The sequence below is a fragment of the Canis lupus genome, chromosome 15 (assembly GCF_003254725.2).
Source record: "Canis lupus dingo isolate Sandy chromosome 15, ASM325472v2, whole genome shotgun sequence".
Taxonomy (NCBI): domain Eukaryota; kingdom Metazoa; phylum Chordata; class Mammalia; order Carnivora; family Canidae; genus Canis; species Canis lupus.
In genome coordinates, this window is record NC_064257.1 from 58,272,470 (window position 1) to 58,292,136 (window position 19,667).

The 19,667-nt window shown below is 34.3% G+C and overlaps 1 protein-coding gene across 4 annotated transcripts in view; it reads right to left on the minus strand.

Annotated features, from left to right (window-relative positions):
• FSTL5 (follistatin like 5) overlaps window positions 1–19,667 on the minus strand; it is a 684,718-nt gene that overhangs the window by 165,923 nt on the left and 499,128 nt on the right. For all 4 annotated transcript variants that reach the window (XM_025439183.3, XM_025439182.3, XM_025439181.3 and 1 more), the window contains exon 8: window positions 2,112–2,232. In XM_025439183.3, the coding sequence (XP_025294968.3) occupies window positions 2,112–2,232 (121 nt within the window). The remainder of the gene's footprint in view (window positions 1–2,111; window positions 2,233–19,667) is intronic.

Genomic DNA, 19,667 nt, shown 5'->3' on the forward strand with positions numbered 1-19,667 from the left:
TCGGAGACCACTGGGACTAGCATGCACCATGTCCTCTGTACCTTGTCTGCTTTCTTCACTGGTTCCCTGAAAGTTTGTTTCCAAGCTTTGATCCATGTCTAGTTACAACTGGGTTTGCATTAGAAACCAAGGCCTAGATCTGCTTCTGTTGAGTGTCCATATAGTCAAACCATAAACTCTCCATTTTTCTCAATCTTTTTCCCAACATTTTTAAATTGATTTCTCAAGACACACTTTCCATCACAAGGTGCTCATTATAAGTCTTCTTTCCTCCACTTGTTAACCTCAGATGCAAGGCTCAATCCTCAGTGTGAATTTTTATTTTTACGCATTCCAAAGGGGACCTCATCAAGCTCAAATTTATGGCTTTAAATACAGCTTACACAAATTGATGTTATCTAAATACACAACTTTAGGCTCACTCTCCTCTGATCTCCAGACTTACATACTTGATTTCCACCGAGAAATTGTATTGAAGTTAACTTGTTGAAAAAAAAATATTATGTGTGTGTATATATATAGGCAGCCCGGCTGGCTCAGAGGTTTAGCGCCCCCTTCAGCCCAGAGGGTGATCCTGGAGAACTGGGATCAAGTCCCATGTCTGGCTCCCTGCGTGGAGCCTGCTTCTCCCTCTGCCTGTGTCTCTGCCTCTCTCTCTCTCCTCTCTGTGTATTCTCATGAATAAATAAATAAAATCTAAATAAAATAAAATAAAATAAAATAAAATAAAATAATAAAATAAAATAAAATAAAATAAAATAAAATAAAATAAATAAAATAAAATAAAATATATATATATATATATATATATATATATATATATATATATATCAGTCTCCAAATGTGCTTCTTCTATAGTCAGTTACGATAGAACACAAGGATACATCTAAATGCTTGAAATTTCTTGGGTTTATTATTTAAAAACTACTTCTCATATTCACATTCTAGTCCTCAGTGATATCATCAGATGTGCTTTCAATAAATATTCCAAATTTAACCACTCTTTACCTCTTCATCATTAACACTCTATTTTAAGCCACAATTATCTCTTCCCTAGACTACTAAAATACTTTTTTTTTCTTAAACAGGTCTCCGTGCTTCTAGTCATTTTAAAACAAATCAGAACATGCCACTTCATACACTAAATACTGTGATGGCTTCCTATTACACTTAGAATGGGAATCCAAATATTTAATTAGGCCTTCGGGGCTCCCTGTGATCTGACCCTTGGCTACCTCACCAAGTTCCTATCTGTCACTCTCCTCTTAATTCATACAAACCACACTAGTTCCTATGGAAGTGAATCAGTGTGAATTGATGCATCATACATACAATCCTACATCATCCATTGGACTAAATAGCTAAATTTGAATTAAATCAGAAAATAAAAACCCTCTGATTATAAAAATAATATCAGGGACACCTGGCAGGCTCAGTTGGTTAAGCACCTATTTTCGGCTCAGGTCATGATCTCCAGGTCCTGGGATCCAGCCAGAGTCTAGTTTCCTGCACTGTGGAGCATCTAATTCTCCCTCTATTTCTGCCCTTCCCCCCTACCACATGCTCTCTCTCTTTCTCAAATAAATAAAAATCTTAAAAAAAAAAAAAAAAAAGAGTATCAGCCTACAGGGCCAATATTCACAGGCATGAATTAATGATTAAGAGTATAACATTTGCTACACATAAATAGCAGTTTTTTAAACCATTAATAAGATCAGATAATCTGATTAAAATTTCAAGATGCTTAGTTTTTTCAGCTTCTAAAATTTATATGGTTGTCTAATTGTTGATATTTAAATTTCAAAAAGTAATTTACATTTCTGATGCTTGAATTTTCCAATTAGAATGAATTACACTGCTATACTTCATGATGAGAAAAGCGGTATAAATTTATAGCATTTATTCACTCAACCACCTGTTTTTTTACATTGAAAAAGGTTTTACATTAACAATAAGTCTCAAAAAAAAAAAGAAAAAAAAAAAAAAAAAGAAAAGAGAAAACCTGAGGCCTTGCCAAACTAAAGAAGTTGAAACCTTTCCTTCCTAATCAACTGTGATATTCTTTGAATATATAGTGAAGCATAAAGCAATGATAACATCATATTTCTTACCATTTACTTGGAAGATGTGAGTCTGAAAGACTTGTTCATAGCCATCTGCATAGCAGGTGTAATTGCCCATGTGAGTTGTGGTAACCTTAGTAATATACAAGGACCCATCATCTCCAAAGTCCTATAGAAATAAATTCAAATAAAATAAAACAAAATGAGATCTTTGTATTTAAAACGTATTTTAATAATCCACTTTTTAAAAAAACATATTCAGAAGCAAAGTAAATAGACTAAAATAGTGTTTTTAAATTATCAAAATGATAATTGTTAGTCTTATAGAGTTGGATGGACTATAATTACCATTTTCTCAAGACATGTTTTGATTAAAAAGTGTAATTTCACTCATATATACAGCTTTTTTAGTATTTATTTGAATTATATGAGTTTATATAAACTAATTCAATTTCCATGTATTTTTTTCTAATTTAGTTTACAGCAGTCTCCCCTCATCCACAGTTTTGTTTTTCCCAGTTTCAGTTAACTAGAGTCAACCGCAGTCTGGAAATTAATAAACGTTCTCCTGATGTGTCATCACTAGCTCAGTAGTAGTCTTACCCTGAGTCATAATGTCTACCTTATTCACTTTGCTTCATCTCATCATATAGGCATTATAATCTCACATCATTACAAGAAGTATCATGATTATAGTAAATAAGGTATTTTGAGAAAAACCACATTCACAGAGCCTTTATCATAGTATATTGTTATAATTTTTCTATTTTTATTGTTAACCTTTTACTATGCCTAATTTATAAATGAAACTTTATCATAGGAATGTATATATAGGGAAAAACACAGAATACATATAAGGTTTTATACCATATACAGTTTCCGACATCACCTGCAGCTCTTGGAACATAACTCCAAATATAAGAAGGGATGGCTGTACCTTTTTAGTTAATAAAGCTGTAAAATGACTTTTTTCTTATTTTTAGCTAAAACAAATAGCTCTTAGTTATACCCTTGACACTGATAATTGTCCAATAATTTTATATCATTTAATTATATATTCACCCAGAGAAAAATGATGAAAGCAGTATGATGTCAGAGGTAAAATTTATATCTATATTGATAGAATACAATTTTTTAAAGCCCAGAAACAATCAATATATTAGAACAAAACAACGATACTATTTCAAATATATGAAGACAAATGTATGACTATTTTGGAAAAAAGAAAGAAAACAAATCTCACACTGTTTGTCAAAATCAAATCTAAGAAGGACCTCTGGAAGAGCCGAGTAAAGACTAGAAAATCTTCTCTTCCATAAAGGCAATGAATACACTGCAGCAATTGTCAGAATCAACTTTTCAGAAATCTGGAAATAGATAAAAAGGACTTGCACCAATCTACAGAGCATTTACTCCAAAAAATAGTTGAATCTCTGTAAGAACAAAGAGATTTGTGGCATCCCTCTTTTCACAGCTGCATGGACGCCTTGAACCACCAGCTTTGTAATGCGGCCAGCTGTGAAAACCATCATCCCAGCACACACTGGAGGGAGAAGAGTAGGCTTCGAGCAACTCCAAGGTCCCATCCTCGAAGAAATGTCAGCATTTGACCCATCTAGCAGCCCCCTGAAAACTTCCATTTTTGTGATGTCCTTATATTTGAGCAAGACTTTGAGCTCAGTTTGTGTAAACAGCTATCAATCCCGAAGGCCTTTATTGAAAAGAAACAACAGCCAATTGTTTAATGTTACAGCTTCTTATGATGGCGCTACTGAAGGGAGATAACAGTAGGTACACCAAACCAAACCAAACCAACCAACAAACAAAAACATAAAAGGAAAAGTGAGAATGGGATGTCAATAAGGGGATATGAAAAAAATCTGCATATTTCTGGGAATCTGGAGGTCATAAAAATGTGCAAGATTGTGCGCATACCCAAAAGAGGTGTACTTTTTTTTTTTTTTTACATTTTAGTTTTAGGATGAGAATCCCTAATCTCTAATTGGCTTTGAGGCCCCACACATTCAGAAACTGAAGGCTAAGGCAAACTTGCTACTGCCTGTGGGAGCATTGAGGACATAACACAAAACAGAAATAGAGCACTTTGGCAAGTCTGGAAGACTTATTGATTCAACACATTTAATTAAATACCTGTTCAATCATTAGCTCATCACTAAGCTGAGCAAAGATTTCAGTGACTAAATATAGTAAACTAAAGAAAAATAGATAAATTACACTTCATCAGAATTAAAAACTTGTACTTCCCAAAGAATACAATCAAAACAATTAAAAGATCTCCAACAGAATGGGAGAAAATATTGCAAATCATTTATCTTATGTGGGCTTGTATCTAGAATATATCCAATGAAAACGAGCAAATAATTTGAATAGATATTTATTAAAAAAAAAGAATTTTTAATGGGTAATAGGCACAAACAGGGATAATCAGCATCATTAGTCATTAGGGAAAGGCAAATAAAAGCCACTATGAAATACCACTTCACACCTACTAGAATGGCTAAAAAATAAAAAAAGACAGTAACAATTATTGAAGAAGATGTGGGAAAATTGGAACCTTCAAACATTGCTGATGAGAATATTGAATGGAGTACCTATTTGGAATAACAGTTTTGGCAGTTCCTCAAAAGTTAAACAGAGTCTTGTATGTCTAACAATTTGATTCCTAGGCATATACCCCCCCCAAAAAAAAATCTATACATAAACTGTACATGAATGTTCATAGTAGCTTTACTCATATAAACCAAAAAAGTGAAAACAACTCATATACCTAACAATTAATGAATGGATAAAACAAAGTCATATATAATTAAATATTATTTGTCAATACAAAAGAATAAGGTACTAATATATACTGTAGAATGAATGAATCTTGCAAACATTATGTTAAATCAAATAAACCAAACTCAAAAAGGCACTAATTGCATGAGTTTATTTATAGGAAATATCAATGGCAATTCCATAGAAATAAAAAATAGATTAATGGTTACTAGGAGCTGAGGGGATGAGATGATAGGAAATGAGTGCTAACAGGTTTGGAGTCCTTTTGAAGTGATGAAAATATTCTAAACTCTGATAGCCATTGTGGCTGCACAATTTTCAGAATAAACTAAGAACCTCTCAACTAGACATTTTTTAAAGTGGTTAATTTTATGAAGACTGTACTTCAATAAAGCTGTTACTGAAAATAAGTTATATATGGAATATTTAGATATCAAATATATATACATATTAAAATAAAACCACATATCACTTTGGCCAACCGAATCTTTATTTAGTATAAAAATTTAGAAATCAAGAAAGAATGACCAAAATACGCTTATATAAAGAATAGACACTCTGCATTACAAAACATTGTAAGCATTAGAGAAATAAAATGAACCAGAGGTTATATATGCAAAATATTAAAAAAAACAAAGCATTTTAATCCTTATTTAAATAGTAGTTATTATATGTCAGATACTGCTCTAAGTAATTCATAAATATTGACGGATTTGATCTGTATAACAAAGCTATAAATCTACTAAAGAGAATCTAATAAATTCCTCTCACGTTAAAGCAGGGGATACTAAGATGGTGAGTAATCTTCTTAGTTTTTCTTGGCCCCTAATTAGTAGAAGGAGGATTTGAAACCAGGTAGGCTTACTCGAGGCTGTGCTTTAAACCCCTCTACTTATGCTACCTTTCTTGTCAATCACGGATTCAGTAGGAATAAGGACAGGAAAAGAGAAGAAAGAAGTCAAAATAAAATGCCTGAAACAAAGAAAGTCAATCACACTGGTTAGTCTGGAGAAAAGAAGCTAGAAATATAGTGAGAGCACATGAGGAAAAGGAAGAAGGAAAGCTGATAGGCCGGAGGCTTACGTCAAGAAAAGACAGCAGCACTTAAAATAAGTGAACATCCGTGTCTCTTTCCTTTCTCAGCAGCAGTAAATGAGGATGACTATACGGATGCTGTTGCACCCACTCTTTTCAAGATGTAATTGGCAAATTTTCAACATCTTTTACTACAAATACTATTAAAAGGTTTTATATGTACACGGTAACCATTGAAGAATTGTTTGGTGGGGAGCCTGAGTGGTTCAGTCAGTTAGAAGGTCGACTCTTGATGTCAGCTGAGGTCATAATCTCAGGGTCTTGAGATCATGTCCAGCATGGGGCTCTGTGTTGAGTGGGGAGTCTGCTTAAGATTCTCTCTCTCCCTGTCCCTCTCCCTCTACCCCTCCTCCTGCTTGTGTGCTCTTCTCTCTAAAATAAATAAATGATCTTAAAAAAATTAACTATTTATTGTCTAACTTTTAACTTTGGAGTTTACTATTTTTCATGCTCATTCCCCCAATTTTTAATGAATTCTTTATCTTTTAATTTTGTGTAGACGATTTGGTCTGAAGATTTTTTCATTCCTCTCATCAACTTTATGATCAAAAGGCTTTATCATTCTGATTTCATATAAATATTTCCCAACATTTCTTTCTCATTTCCTTACACTTACAAAATTATATATTAATCATTTAACATTTACGTTTTATTTTTTAAAGAAGTGAGCATTCATCTTTACTTTTTTTTTTTTCTAAACTATAACTAATTGTGTCAACCGCATTTGGTCAGAAAACCCCATCGCCATTTTTTTTATCTTTGAATCTTTAAAATATAGTACCTAGTGACTTACCAATATTCATGTAGCAGTGCTCAAAAAACATAACTAGTATATTTCAGACTTTACCTATATTCATACCATGTGCATTTCTTTTAAAAATAGCTTCCTTCTGATACTCATACAGATTGATTGCAATCAAGAAAATTACTCTGAAGCTATTGAACCTGGGCCTGAAAATAAGGAAAGTGCACTCTCAGTCAAGGGAGCAGGAGACAGAAGAAATGAGACAGAAAGAGGGAGTGAGAGGAGGAGAGAAGAGTAAGAATGAAAATAAGGAGGAGGGGGGGCAGGACAGAGAAGAAAGGGGGAGGATAAAGAGAAGGAATGGCAGGAAAGAAACATACTGTATGCTCTGGCCATCAAATCATTTAGCTGAAGAATGATATTTCTTTAATAACAGTCAAATAAAATTCTTCAACATCATATAAGATTAATCGTACCACATTTCTACAGCTGCCAGGGTGAGCTTTCATAACACTAGAGGGAAAGTCTCATGATCTGCACAACAGGAGAGGATTTAGACCTTGAGCCCCAATAGGAGAGTTGCTGTGTGATACACATGTGTGGTAAAACTCCCCGCATCACTCCAGGCCACCACTTAAAACACTGCTCATGCTTAGAGCACTCGGGCTAGAAAATGGAAATGCCAAATATAAAGACTGAAGCTGTGATTCTGGTTAGCACTACTGCAGACAGTTGACATGCAACAGGATAAAATGTGGAACAGCCAAACTTCTGTAAAAATCAATAAAGGAAAAAAAATCAATAATTATTAGAGTTACAAAATATTTTGCAAAAGATTATGATCCAAACATAATGACCAATAACCTAAGAACCCAGTGTGCATAAGGTAGACAAAGGCATGGGGGCTAGAACACACAGGAAAGATTCATGGAAAGCAGAACAAATCTTGGAGACCAAAATAGAACAGAAATGAATCCCTTTACTGGACAAGAATAATTGGACGTAATTGTAAAAACCCAAAGCATATATGCTGTTTGTAATTATTTTTCTATTCATGCATACCAACCTATAAATAGGTCTTGTAAAGTATATTTTCAAAAACTCCTCTTTTAAATCTCCATGAAATCTGAAATAAACAACTTTTCCATGTGTTGTTCTACATAGCTACCTAGGAAAGTATGACTCTTCCCTGTCTACTATAATCAGGATTCCTTCACCTAATGATATGAAAATTATCTGAGAATATAACCTTGAGAATGTTTATTTAAAGGCTCTTATCACTATTGTGTTATTCTGTGTTATTCTGAAACATGAACTTGCTTTAACTTGGAATATTTTCTAAATTAGCATATGTGTGACCCTTTCTAGTCTATGTGTGTTTATGTGTTTTTCCTCTTTCTTTTAAATGGAAGCAAAATCTTCCAGTCTCAATTTCTTCCAATATATAACTTTATAATCTTCAGACAGCTTTTCTGTATAAACAAGACTTTAATATTCTCTCTTCACTTTGAGTAAGGCATGGATCTTTTCACTACACTAAAATTAAACCAAATAAATATTTATTGAGCACCTCAACATGTCAAGTACTATGCTAAATAATTCATATAAATTATCAAATTTCATCCTTTAGACAATCTTTTTCAAATGCACTACTGTTTGTCCCATTTTATATATAAGAAACCTGAAATATGCTGATGTTCAGGCTGGGGTCACTGACTCCTATGGTCTGAATGTTTGCGTTCCCTTCCCAATTCAGGTATTGAAATCCTAATGCCCAATATGGTACAATGAGATTAGGCCTTTGAGAGGTGATTACAACATGAGAGTGGAACCTGCATGAATGGGATTAGTGGGCTTTTAAAATAGACCCAACATAGATCCCTCATGCTTTCCACCATATCAAGATACAGGGAGAAGCCACTGGCTATGAACCAGGAAGAGGCCTCTCACCAGAATTAATATGGTAGTGCCTTGATCTTTGATTTATAAGTTCCAGAAATAAATTTCTGTTATTTATGCTCTCCATTTTGTATAGCACCCCAATGGACTAAGACACCACCAAAGTGAGAGGTGTAAGATGACCATCCAAACCATCAGACTGCAGGATTGAACTACTCTCATTACTATGCAATTCTTAACACATCTTCCTCTTTCCAGATTCTCCATTATTTTAGCCAAACCTCAAAATTACCTTTGAGGTTTTTTTTAATATGTATTCTGAGAATATATATAAGTATATGCACCATATATATGTATACAGATATATCAATCCTACTCTACCTCCATCCTGACTCAACCCTTCTAATCTTTGAATCTTTCTTTTTCTCAGCATTTTTCTCACCTTCAATAGATTAAATCAAATGTGCAATTTTGATACTCAGCCATGGTTGAGAATTATGGCCTTAAAATAACAATCTTTGAATTCAGGGAAAAAAATCTTGCACTTATTCTGGACCTCCATTGCACCTTTATAATCTTGCTGCCAATAGACACCCCATGAATATTTCTTCAGTGATTAAATCTTTATGAGATTCTACACAATTAAAAAGTTGCCTCAAGGCACTGATGTCTAGAAAGTCAATAGGAAGAAACTTGAAAACGTTTATTTTGTTGAGTTGATTGTTTATATTCTTTTCAAAGCAGTAAAAAAACAGAACTGTGGTAAAAAGAAAATTTGAAGGACATTCCTAAAATTTCAAAAACTTTTATGGCTACAATTGTCTATAATCAATTGTGTAAAAGTAAAATTTAAAGCATTTAACAACCCATAAATGACAAGCATCGATCATCCTGAATATTCAGGGAAGCACACATCAGATATGATTATGGCAGAGCATAACAACTAAAATTCAGGCCTGTATTTAACCATGAACATTTGTTCCGATCTGAAAGAAAATCACATCCATTAAAAAATGATAAATTTGAAATTTAAAACTTAACTTTCCTTTTTCAATTATGTTCTCCATAGTTCTAAATTGCATAGTACCAATGTTACCATACTTCAAATGATATTTTCTATGTAATATCCATTGCTTTAACATATACTCACATTACAGTAATTTGTAATGTTGATTATGCTAGTGTGCTTTTACTTTGTAATCTTGTGCAAGCTATTTTCCTAGCTTTATATGTGTACGAAATATATTTTCATAAAATAGCAATAAAAGTAATTTAGGCAAACATCTACATATTGAAATTGACTAAGTACTATTATTTTATGATATTATTTTATGATGTTATTTTTTATGATGTATGTGGAACTACAGAAGATTTTCACTAGCCTATTAGATACTTAATGTATATAAAATACAATATGACTTAATGTATATAAAATTCAAACATGCAAAACCAATTATATTTTAGATATGTATATATTATATACATTTATGGTAAAAAAAAAAAATTTACAAAACCAGCAAAGAACTACTTAGCATATAACTCATGGAAAGAATTGTATTAACAAGAAAAAGAAGAAGACTGTAATAGGGATGAGCCTATAAGGGCCTTCAAATTTGTTGTTAATGTTATCCTTTTTAAGTAGTTATTGAGCCTATAAATTACAAGTCCATTATTTTACCTTAAATTGTATACACCCTTGGGTATGTGTAATATTGAAATATAAAATAACCAATTCAACAAAAAATTCTACTAGACCTTAAATCATGTACTTGAATATATATTGCTTCCCCTAGTACACATAAAATGTTCCAAGTGTCTTTCTTATTTATTCTAAATAGACTAGAATTTTACTTATTAAAATTTTAATGGGGAAAAAATAGACATTTAGATGCTATACTATATTCTGGCATGTTCTGAAAGAGAACTAATCTTTCTTTTGGTTTCGTCAAAAATATTAATAACATAATACCCAAAGGTACCTGGAATCCTGGTCCCCCTGTTAAAATTAGTGAATTAATACAGTAGATTAGAGAGTTCTGGCTCCATCTTAGAAGAGAAAAATGGAAAGGGTGTCACATCTATGCAAACAATAAGAAGTTAGGCAATCTACAAAATCACACTATGTTCTTGAACCCATCAGAGTACTGACTTCGAAGGCAACTGACTAGGGTAAAATTTGATTACATTTGAGTGACCCTCAAAAAAGAAACAATGCACAGGCAATCACCCACCTATACCACAACACTAGAAGAAATCAAGGCTGCCATACAAATAGGTGTTTTAAGAAAAAATGAAGTGATTTTTTTAATGGATTGCTAAAACCTGAACATACACAGTTGTAAGTATAGACCCCTGGGAGCACACACACCTGTGCCTTCTTCTCCATGGACCTCGCTGTTTGCTCATGAAAAAGACTGGGAGCAGTGGAGATCAGGGAAAGCATCCCTCAAAGTGAAGTTCTGATGTTGTGTAACATATTGTAGTTCTACTGCTGAGGAAAAAATCAACGATTCTTGCCTGGAGTCTTTTCCCAGTGGAATGAAGTTTTAACCTTCTGAAGAAAGGCAGCAAATCCTGTTACTTTCAGTGGGTGAAAACATCCTGAGTTTGGGAAAAGGAGAAAGGAAGAAATCCTTCTACTTTTAGAAAATTAAAGATCCCTTGCCACTGGTGGCAGGCAGGATCACTGAGAAACTTCTGCTCAAAAAACTCAGAGGCACATGTACAGCCTAAGGCTAAGGCTGAATAATAATAATAATAATAAAAATACAGAATCCTTTCTTGCTCCTCAGCACCTCAGTTCCAAGAACCAGGAAACAAACAAGAACAGAATACCACTAATGGAGGGACATGGAGAATGGAGAGACAGCTTCTCTGAAGCACAAGCTTACAGGGAAAATCTAAAGCTGAGGATGGACTAAAAGCAATCAAGAATTTTCTCAGATAACCAATCTAGCTCCCACCCTAACCAAAAGTGGCCACCAGAGGAACTTGAAGGTGATGGTGCATTGAGGGTAATCATAGCAACCAACAAAATGGAAACATGGCTCAACTCCTCAATAAAGGCCTAGCACAAAAAGAGTCATACCTATTTCCAAGCATAAATACTATTTACCTTGGTTTCTACCACCCCACATAGAATATGTGGATTTCAGCTACAAATTATGAGACACACAAAATTGAGAAGAAAAATAATCTGCTGTTGAGAGACAAAACAATCAATAGAACTAACCTCAAATATAAATCTATTGTTAGGAAAATCAGATAGGGGATAAAATAACTATGATGAACATGTCACAGGCTCTACTGGAAAAATCTGAAGACATTATGAATAGATGGGTAATTTCAGCAGAGAAATAGAAGCAATAAGAATGTGTCAAAGGACATGCTGGGAATAAATTTAAAAACACACATAGTAACAGAGATGAAGAGTGCTTTTGGCAGGCTCATCAGTATGCCTGACACATCGAAAGAAAGACTCAGTGAACTTGAATATAGGTCAGTAGACATTACTCAAATGGAAACACACATAGGAAAATAGTGAAACAGAGAGAGAGAGAGAGAGAACTGAGCATCCAAGAGCTGTAGGCCAATATCAGTCTAAAATATGTGTAATTGGAATCCTAGAAGGAAAAAAAAAGAGGGACAATGGAGAGAAAAATGCTTGCAAATGAATAGTCAGGAATTTTCTAGAAATAACAAATTAAAAAAAAAAAAAAACAACCAAATAACAAATATATTCATACTGCTGAAGACCAAAGATAAGGAGAAATGTTAAAGGCTGTCAGGAAAAAAAAATGTATATAATCATCTTTAAGAAAAGTCTCTCGGATTTTTGAGACCAGGTATAACCAGAGTAAAGGTATCAACATGTTTGGAAAAGCATTATGCATAATGTAGAGGGGTGAATGATCTAATAAAGAGGTTAAGAAAATCAGAGGAGTGAGGGAATCATATCAATTTTCCAACATAAAATGAGAGAAGTTCTCTTTGCCTGACCAAGGAAAGTTGGACCATTCAGTCATCTATAACATTGTAAATATCAATCAAGCAATCAATTATATGGCCATCTATAAATCAAAAATACATACAATCTTAAAATAAAGTGATCAATTCTGAGGCTATTTAAATTATAAAACTAATCATCTCTTGGTATTTGTACCTAAATAATATTCATTTCTAATCATTTCTTTTTAATAGCACCCACTTCTTATTTTCAATGTAATTTTGATAATTATCTTCTCCATATCTGCTTGGGTTGATTATAATATTCAGTTAAATTATGTTTAATATTAATTGATAAATATTTTAAATTTCTTGGATTAAATCAGCAAATAATATTATGCAAAAAATCCACTTAGCATTATTTCCATGAATCATCAGTCTTGAATCAGAAGAGCTCAGGGAACCAGAAGAAAGCAAGCACTTGATCCAAAACCTAATCAACAGGCAGAAACCACACAGGAATATGAGCATGGAAATTTCAATTAGAAATTACTGTTAACAGTGAATTAGAGCAATGGGTAATTGTCTACTAAGAATAAAGGGTACTCTAAACAATGTAGGAATAACAGATATAGGAGCAATCATTACCCCAAGAGGTGAGATAGTTAAGCCTGGGGAAGAGACTCCTCCTCTCCTGCATTGTTGATGCCCATAACTCTTTGTAGAGGACATGTCTATGGCTCATTAGAGGGTAGAAAAATTCACTAAGGCTACAAAGCTTCTACAGGAGAAAATGTTCATAGGTGGCACCCTGTTGGAACATCCCACTGAACAGCCACTATGGTGTTGCTGGAGAAATCTGCCCACAGGGACTACCATAAGCTGTTATAAATCACGACTTTTAGAGCCAAGGGACTAAGCCAGGGGTTACGTGAAGCCTAGGCACTAAGAAAGTTGCACACAGTGCAGGAGTCTGCCAAGAAATACACACCAGAACTTGGAAGAGAAACCTTCCTACTCGAGTGTTCTAGTACTCCCTACTAACAAACCATGCCATCTGCCATAGCGGAACTGTTTACACATATATTATTGCAGAACTGTCATTTAAGGGTTATTAGAGAGGAGAGACAATGCATCAATAACTAGTACATCAATTTTCAGTATCTCTCAAGAAAAATGCCAAACTAAGAAAGCAAATGGTTAGCTGTCTGGTCTACTGCAAGCCACATGTTTTGCACTACATACACTTTCTGTCCTAATCGTTCACCAATAAGGGGGAAAAAACAGGTAACATACGGAGAATAAATTCAAAAGTATCCCAGAGCTGGTGACATCGTTATTTGCGATTTATGAAAACTACTCAAGATGTAGATTTGTGGCTTATGCATTTGTCTGTATCATTTTTAAAAATATTTTGATAAAGACTCTTAAATAAAACATCCATGTTGCAAAGTTTAATTTCTGATTATTACTGCCTGAACATAGCACTCCACAGAAACCATGTACTTAGCCCTATTGACACTTATTTCTCTCTGTTGTAATTTCCTATTCAATTGCAATGATCAGAATTGAAAATAATTTTATTTTCAGCCCCTCAATAAAGGTTTGTTGAAAAAGAATTGAAGAATGAGTTTATTTTGGAAGTAAAGACTTGTCAGTCATTCAAAACAGGTATTTTTACATGACTTCTTGGATGTTTCCCATTTTTCCTGTAAGTCAAGATAATTCTTTATATATCAAGAAGCTGCTGTCAACACATTATTTCATGGTAAAAACCAACTGACCCCCATTTCATTCACTAAGTACTTGCCCTTCAATGAAATTTACTAGTTGGCAACCTTGTCTTTGCCCTTCAATGGAAAATCATTCCACATCTTAGAAGGTAGGTCTTTTCAACAGTGTTTGTTAACCTAAGAATCCCCTTTTGTGGTAGACTAATTTCATAGATGGTCTCAATTAACTGCTATTTTGAAACAATGCCATTTGCTTTATAACTTTCTAGTCCTCTCCTCTTTGATCTTGAGTTTTGTTGCATTAGTTACTCTGGCTAAAGGAATGTTGGCAAATGTGATGCAAGCAGAGACTGGAAGGAAGGAAAGTGCATCTCTGCTTGCCTTATTTCCTGCTGTGTCCTGCTCTCTTTTGGATCCTTGGCATCAACAAGAGGATAAACTGAGATTAGCCTGCTAGAAAGTGAGAGACCACATGGAGCAGAGCTAAATTATCCCAACCGAGGCTATTGAAGACAAGGCGGTTCATAGCTTACACACAAGTTATTGCATTAGGAGTGAGAAAATTAATCAAGGCCAGTGTAGTTCAATCTAGGTCAGCAGGACCTCCAAGCTGACCCAAAATCTTGCAAGAAATAATGAATGGTTGTGATTTTAAGTCATGAAATTTTGGAATAATGTGTCATGTAGCAATGTCTATTTAGTGTAACTTTTTATCTCTGGCTGAAGTTTTTCTCTTGATTAATTTTTAATTATTAGAATTTTGTTTTGTTGTTTTATTTTCTTAAGAAATAACATCCTTAGCACTTCACTGGAGTTACTGCATAGGCAAACTGAATACTAACCAAGAAGTCACACTGAGATTGTTATATGAAATAGTCACTCGGATTTCTCAATAGCTGGAGAGCATTTTTCTTCCTATCAGCGATGAAGAGATTGTAAATCTGAACTGCATCACAACCAAAATGCAGAATATTACGTACAATGAACTTTAAAATTACTTAGGATGAGTTAAGAGCGTAAGTTTAAAATCTACAAATGTTGAATCTACTAAATAATATACTTGATGGAAAAAATAAATTAAAAATTAAATATACAATAGTAATGTTCTGATTTTTTCAAGAAGGTTCACAAGATTTAAACAAAAAAATGTTTTTAAAATCATTTGGAGGGAGGCCTTGGCCACTCAGCAGTTGAGTGTCTGCCTTTGGCTCAGGGCATGACCCCGGGGTCCAAGGATTGAGTCCCACATCAGGCTCCCTGCGAGGAGCCTGCTTCTCCCTCTGCCTGTGTCACTGTCTCTCTCTCTGTGTCTCTCATGAATAAATAAATAAAATCTTAAAAAAATAAAGTAAACTCATTTGGAAATCTTTTACAATACAAAGGTGCTAATTCAATAAATGTAGACTTAACTATTTCACTAGATGGGACCTAACCCCCAGGTTGTTATTAAGTAGCGTAGTAAGTTTGATGATGGCCAATGAGACAATAATGATGAATAGCTGCATAAAATTGAGCAGTCTGATGCTCTGAATCGTTCTGAAAACTTGGGGAAAGGACCTTGTGATTTCATGATAAGTTAAGAAATATTGTGTATATGAGACCTTCATTACTGAATCTTTCTTCTGTGTGCACTAAGATGATACCACTGTTACTGGCTCAGCTGTCTTTTATAAGTTAAGAGAGAACGGACAGTATTGTTCTGCTAATTGCACACACCACAGCTAAAATATAGATCCTATTTGAAAACAATGAATCTTTTTTATATTAATGCTACCCATTTCCGAGATAAGAATAAATAAGACTTTAAAAAATGAAGAGCATTAAATGCCTTCTCTAAGACAATTTATTTTTTTCCAGAAATGTTTATTGGGTATTTCCTCTTCACCAACCACTCTGAACCTCAAGCAAAGACTGCTTAGCTGTCTTTTCAGATGTCCTATGGGAAGGGATAATTTCCTTGGAACTAATCACAAAGAAAAAGATATAATCGGCATCAAAGACCTGAATAAGGCTGATTATTCTCTCCTAATCTTAAAAAAAAGTTTCAACTCTCTAATTCAATGTATACTTATGCAGGACAAAGATGTTTATAGCATTTATAGGATTTGATTATTTATCCTCCTGAAATGTTTATTTTTCTTTCTACTTTTTCCTTTTTCTTCAGCTTTGCTAGTTGATATTACATATCCACGCATGCACACTTTTCCCATCAAAACTGTGCTTCTTAGAGAAGCCTTGCTGTTGCTTTTGCTAACAACACTTCAGTTCTAATTATTTATTTAAGAATTTATTAAATATTTTTGAAAAATCAAAACTCAGATTTGAAACCCAGCTTTGTCACAGACTGATTCTAAGACACTGGGGATAGTTGTTTCTTCTATCTTCGTTTTCCAAGTGTACAAATTGGGAATGAAAGCATTTCCTCTCTTTATCTCACAAGAAGATATAAGGAGAAAATGAAAATGAAATGACGTTTTGGAAAGCACTTTGTAAATTACAATACCATGTGAGATCACAATGATAAGGAATTAATAGTTCACATACTGACACATCTAACTTGGCATGCACTGCAGGCTTCCAGATGGAAGGTAAACATTTTAAAATAACAAGAAATAAAACTTCATCATTACTTCGAACAGTTCATTCCAACATCAACCATCAGTCTAATTTTCAGTTGGTAAAATTAAGATGTTCTAAAGTTCCTTTTTAAGTGAAGCTGTATGTTTTTGCTTCTGTTCAACAGAGGGACTGCTTCTCTAACAGTTTATTTGGGCTACAGAGTCTCAGCTTCATTGTTCAGATGATAGTTTCATATTTAGAGAAAAATAGGTAAGAAACGAGTAACTGGAAATAAAACTATACTTCCGTACTTGGAAATTTTCTACAATTTTCTAAAAACATCAAAAACGAGAAAAGTAGAAAGTCATGACTATGAATCTCAAATAATTAGTACATTTCTTTTAAAAACATTTTAGACCCAGGGATGCCTGGGGGCTCAGTCGGTTGTGCATCAAAGTCTTGGTTTCAGCTCCGGTCTTGGTCTCCTGGTGGTGGGATTGAGTCTCTCCTCAGGCTCTACGCTCAAACAGGAATCTGCTTCAGACTCTCTCTTCCTCTCCCTCCCTCCATTTGTGCACACATGCGCACCCTCCTTCACTCAAATAAATAAATAAAATCTCCTAAAAAAACTAAAATAAAATTTAAAAATAAAAACATTTTAGACCTTATGTTAACATTTGTAGGAGAAAAGACATGTGGTACACTTGTCTAAGAAAATGTCTTAGAACAGTTTTAAATTTTATAAAAAAGAATATATAATTGCTTCCCCAGTCTTATTTCCTGCCATCACGCACTATCTATAAAGGTCTTTTTTAGTCTCTTTCCAGCAGTACAGGATTCTTTCCACCCTGCAGTCCTTATACCTATTGCTTGGCATACACTTTCCAGAATAACTCCTCCATATCCTTGAGATACTACATTAAATCTTTTGTTGGATGACATAAATTAGGGCCCCTTTCTTTAATCTATCATATCACTTTACACTTTTTCTTCTTAGTTTTTAGTATAATTGTATCAGCTTTTAGATTTTATGTGACTACTTTTAATGATCGGTCTCCATAGCCTTATCCATGAAGGCAGATAGCGTGTAGTTCACTACATGTCTCAGCATGTAGCACAGTGCCTGACATATAGGAAGTGTGCAATGGGCATTTGAAAGTGTTGATAAAAACAATAATCTCTCTTTTTAAAAGTTCCCAGGCATTTATTTGGAAAATCACATATTTTTTTCCAACATTTAAAAAACATATCATGCTGCAAACAAGTTGATTTTACCTTTGGCTAGACTTTCTATTCAGTGATAGATCATGAAGTGTTGTCATTTAGATTTATCAGATCAGGTTATGCTATAGCATTCCAGTTTTAAAGCCAACAAATATTCTTAAGCCTTAAATTATTTACTTCATTGGATTCCATAGCATATATTTTTTTAAAGATGGTTATCAAAATTACATTCAATCCTGATATAACATGTGGTCAGTCCACTGGATTAAATCAGTTCAAGCTGTCGAGAACTGTGAACGGTCTAACATTTTTTCCTATTTACAAGCTAAGACATAGCCTGTTCTAGTTTTGTGAATGCTGGCAGAAGACATGAGATTCTTGGGTCAGAGACAAAGGTGCTTCTTACTGGTGGTGCAGCAAACATTGTGAGCTTCACACTAGCATCAGTTTCCCTTGCCCTCTCAGCCTTGTGGGAGCAATGCAGAGCAGCCTGGGTCAATGCTGGAGACAGTAAGCAAACCCGAACTCTGTTTGGAGGGAGACACTATTTCTGTTTTCAAAGTCTGTATATTACAGAAATATCCTTACAAATACATCCCAGAGCAAAAGCTGTCAGTGCCTCTGTTCACAAGACACTCAGAAATATTAAAGGAGCTTCTCATAATAATGCATATCTTGCAATTTACACTTTGAAATAATCATTGTGTTGAGTATTACACCAATTAAAAAGTGTACTGGCTTGTCCAAACTCTTGTCGCTAATAAAAAAAAAAAAAACAACATAACAATATGCAATCTTAAAAATGTTGTATGTTAGCTGTCCTTTCGGATTGCATTTCTAGAGTCAATCATATGGCACATTTGTCAAGTGTTCTGTTGGATGTGTAAGAGTTACATATGCTCTAATCATAGAATTACAGTATTATAGATGCTTAAGCTGGCAGCAGTGATCAAGATGATTTAGAGGTGTACATCATGTATAACATCAAAAATCGTTTATATCTCTTTTCCTTTCCTACCGTGTGCTATCGGCCTCAGAAGAAAGCTGATGCTATTCCTGTTTCAGCCCAATTTTGCTCTAAATTTCAGAAACTTGAGGTGATTGTATGTATGACTGAGGTCAGTAAATGCAATCCAGGTTTCCCAAATCTAGTACAGAACTGCTTTAAACAAGAGTGGGGAGGATCATGTCAGTGGGGACAGCACAGTGCTCATGCCATGGAAATCTAAATAAGAAATCAAAAGATAAGGGGTTGAAATTGAAGATGAAGACTCTGCCACAAATTTCATTCATGAAATGAAAAGGCAGCTTGCTTTCATATTCATATGGAATTACTAACTTAAATCAATTTCTTCCATTTATATTTTGGTTGTGGATGAACTTTCTCTGTGGAGATTTTTTTTTTTAATTTTTTAAAAATTTTTATTTATTTATGATAGTCACAGAGAGAGCGAGAGGCAGAGACACAGGCAGAGGGAGAAGCAGGCTCCATGCACCGGGAGCCCGACGTGGGATTCGATCCCGGGTCTCCAGGATCGCGCCCTGGGCCAAAGGCAGGCGCCAAACCGCTGCGCCACCCAGGGATCCCTCTCTGTGGAGATTTTT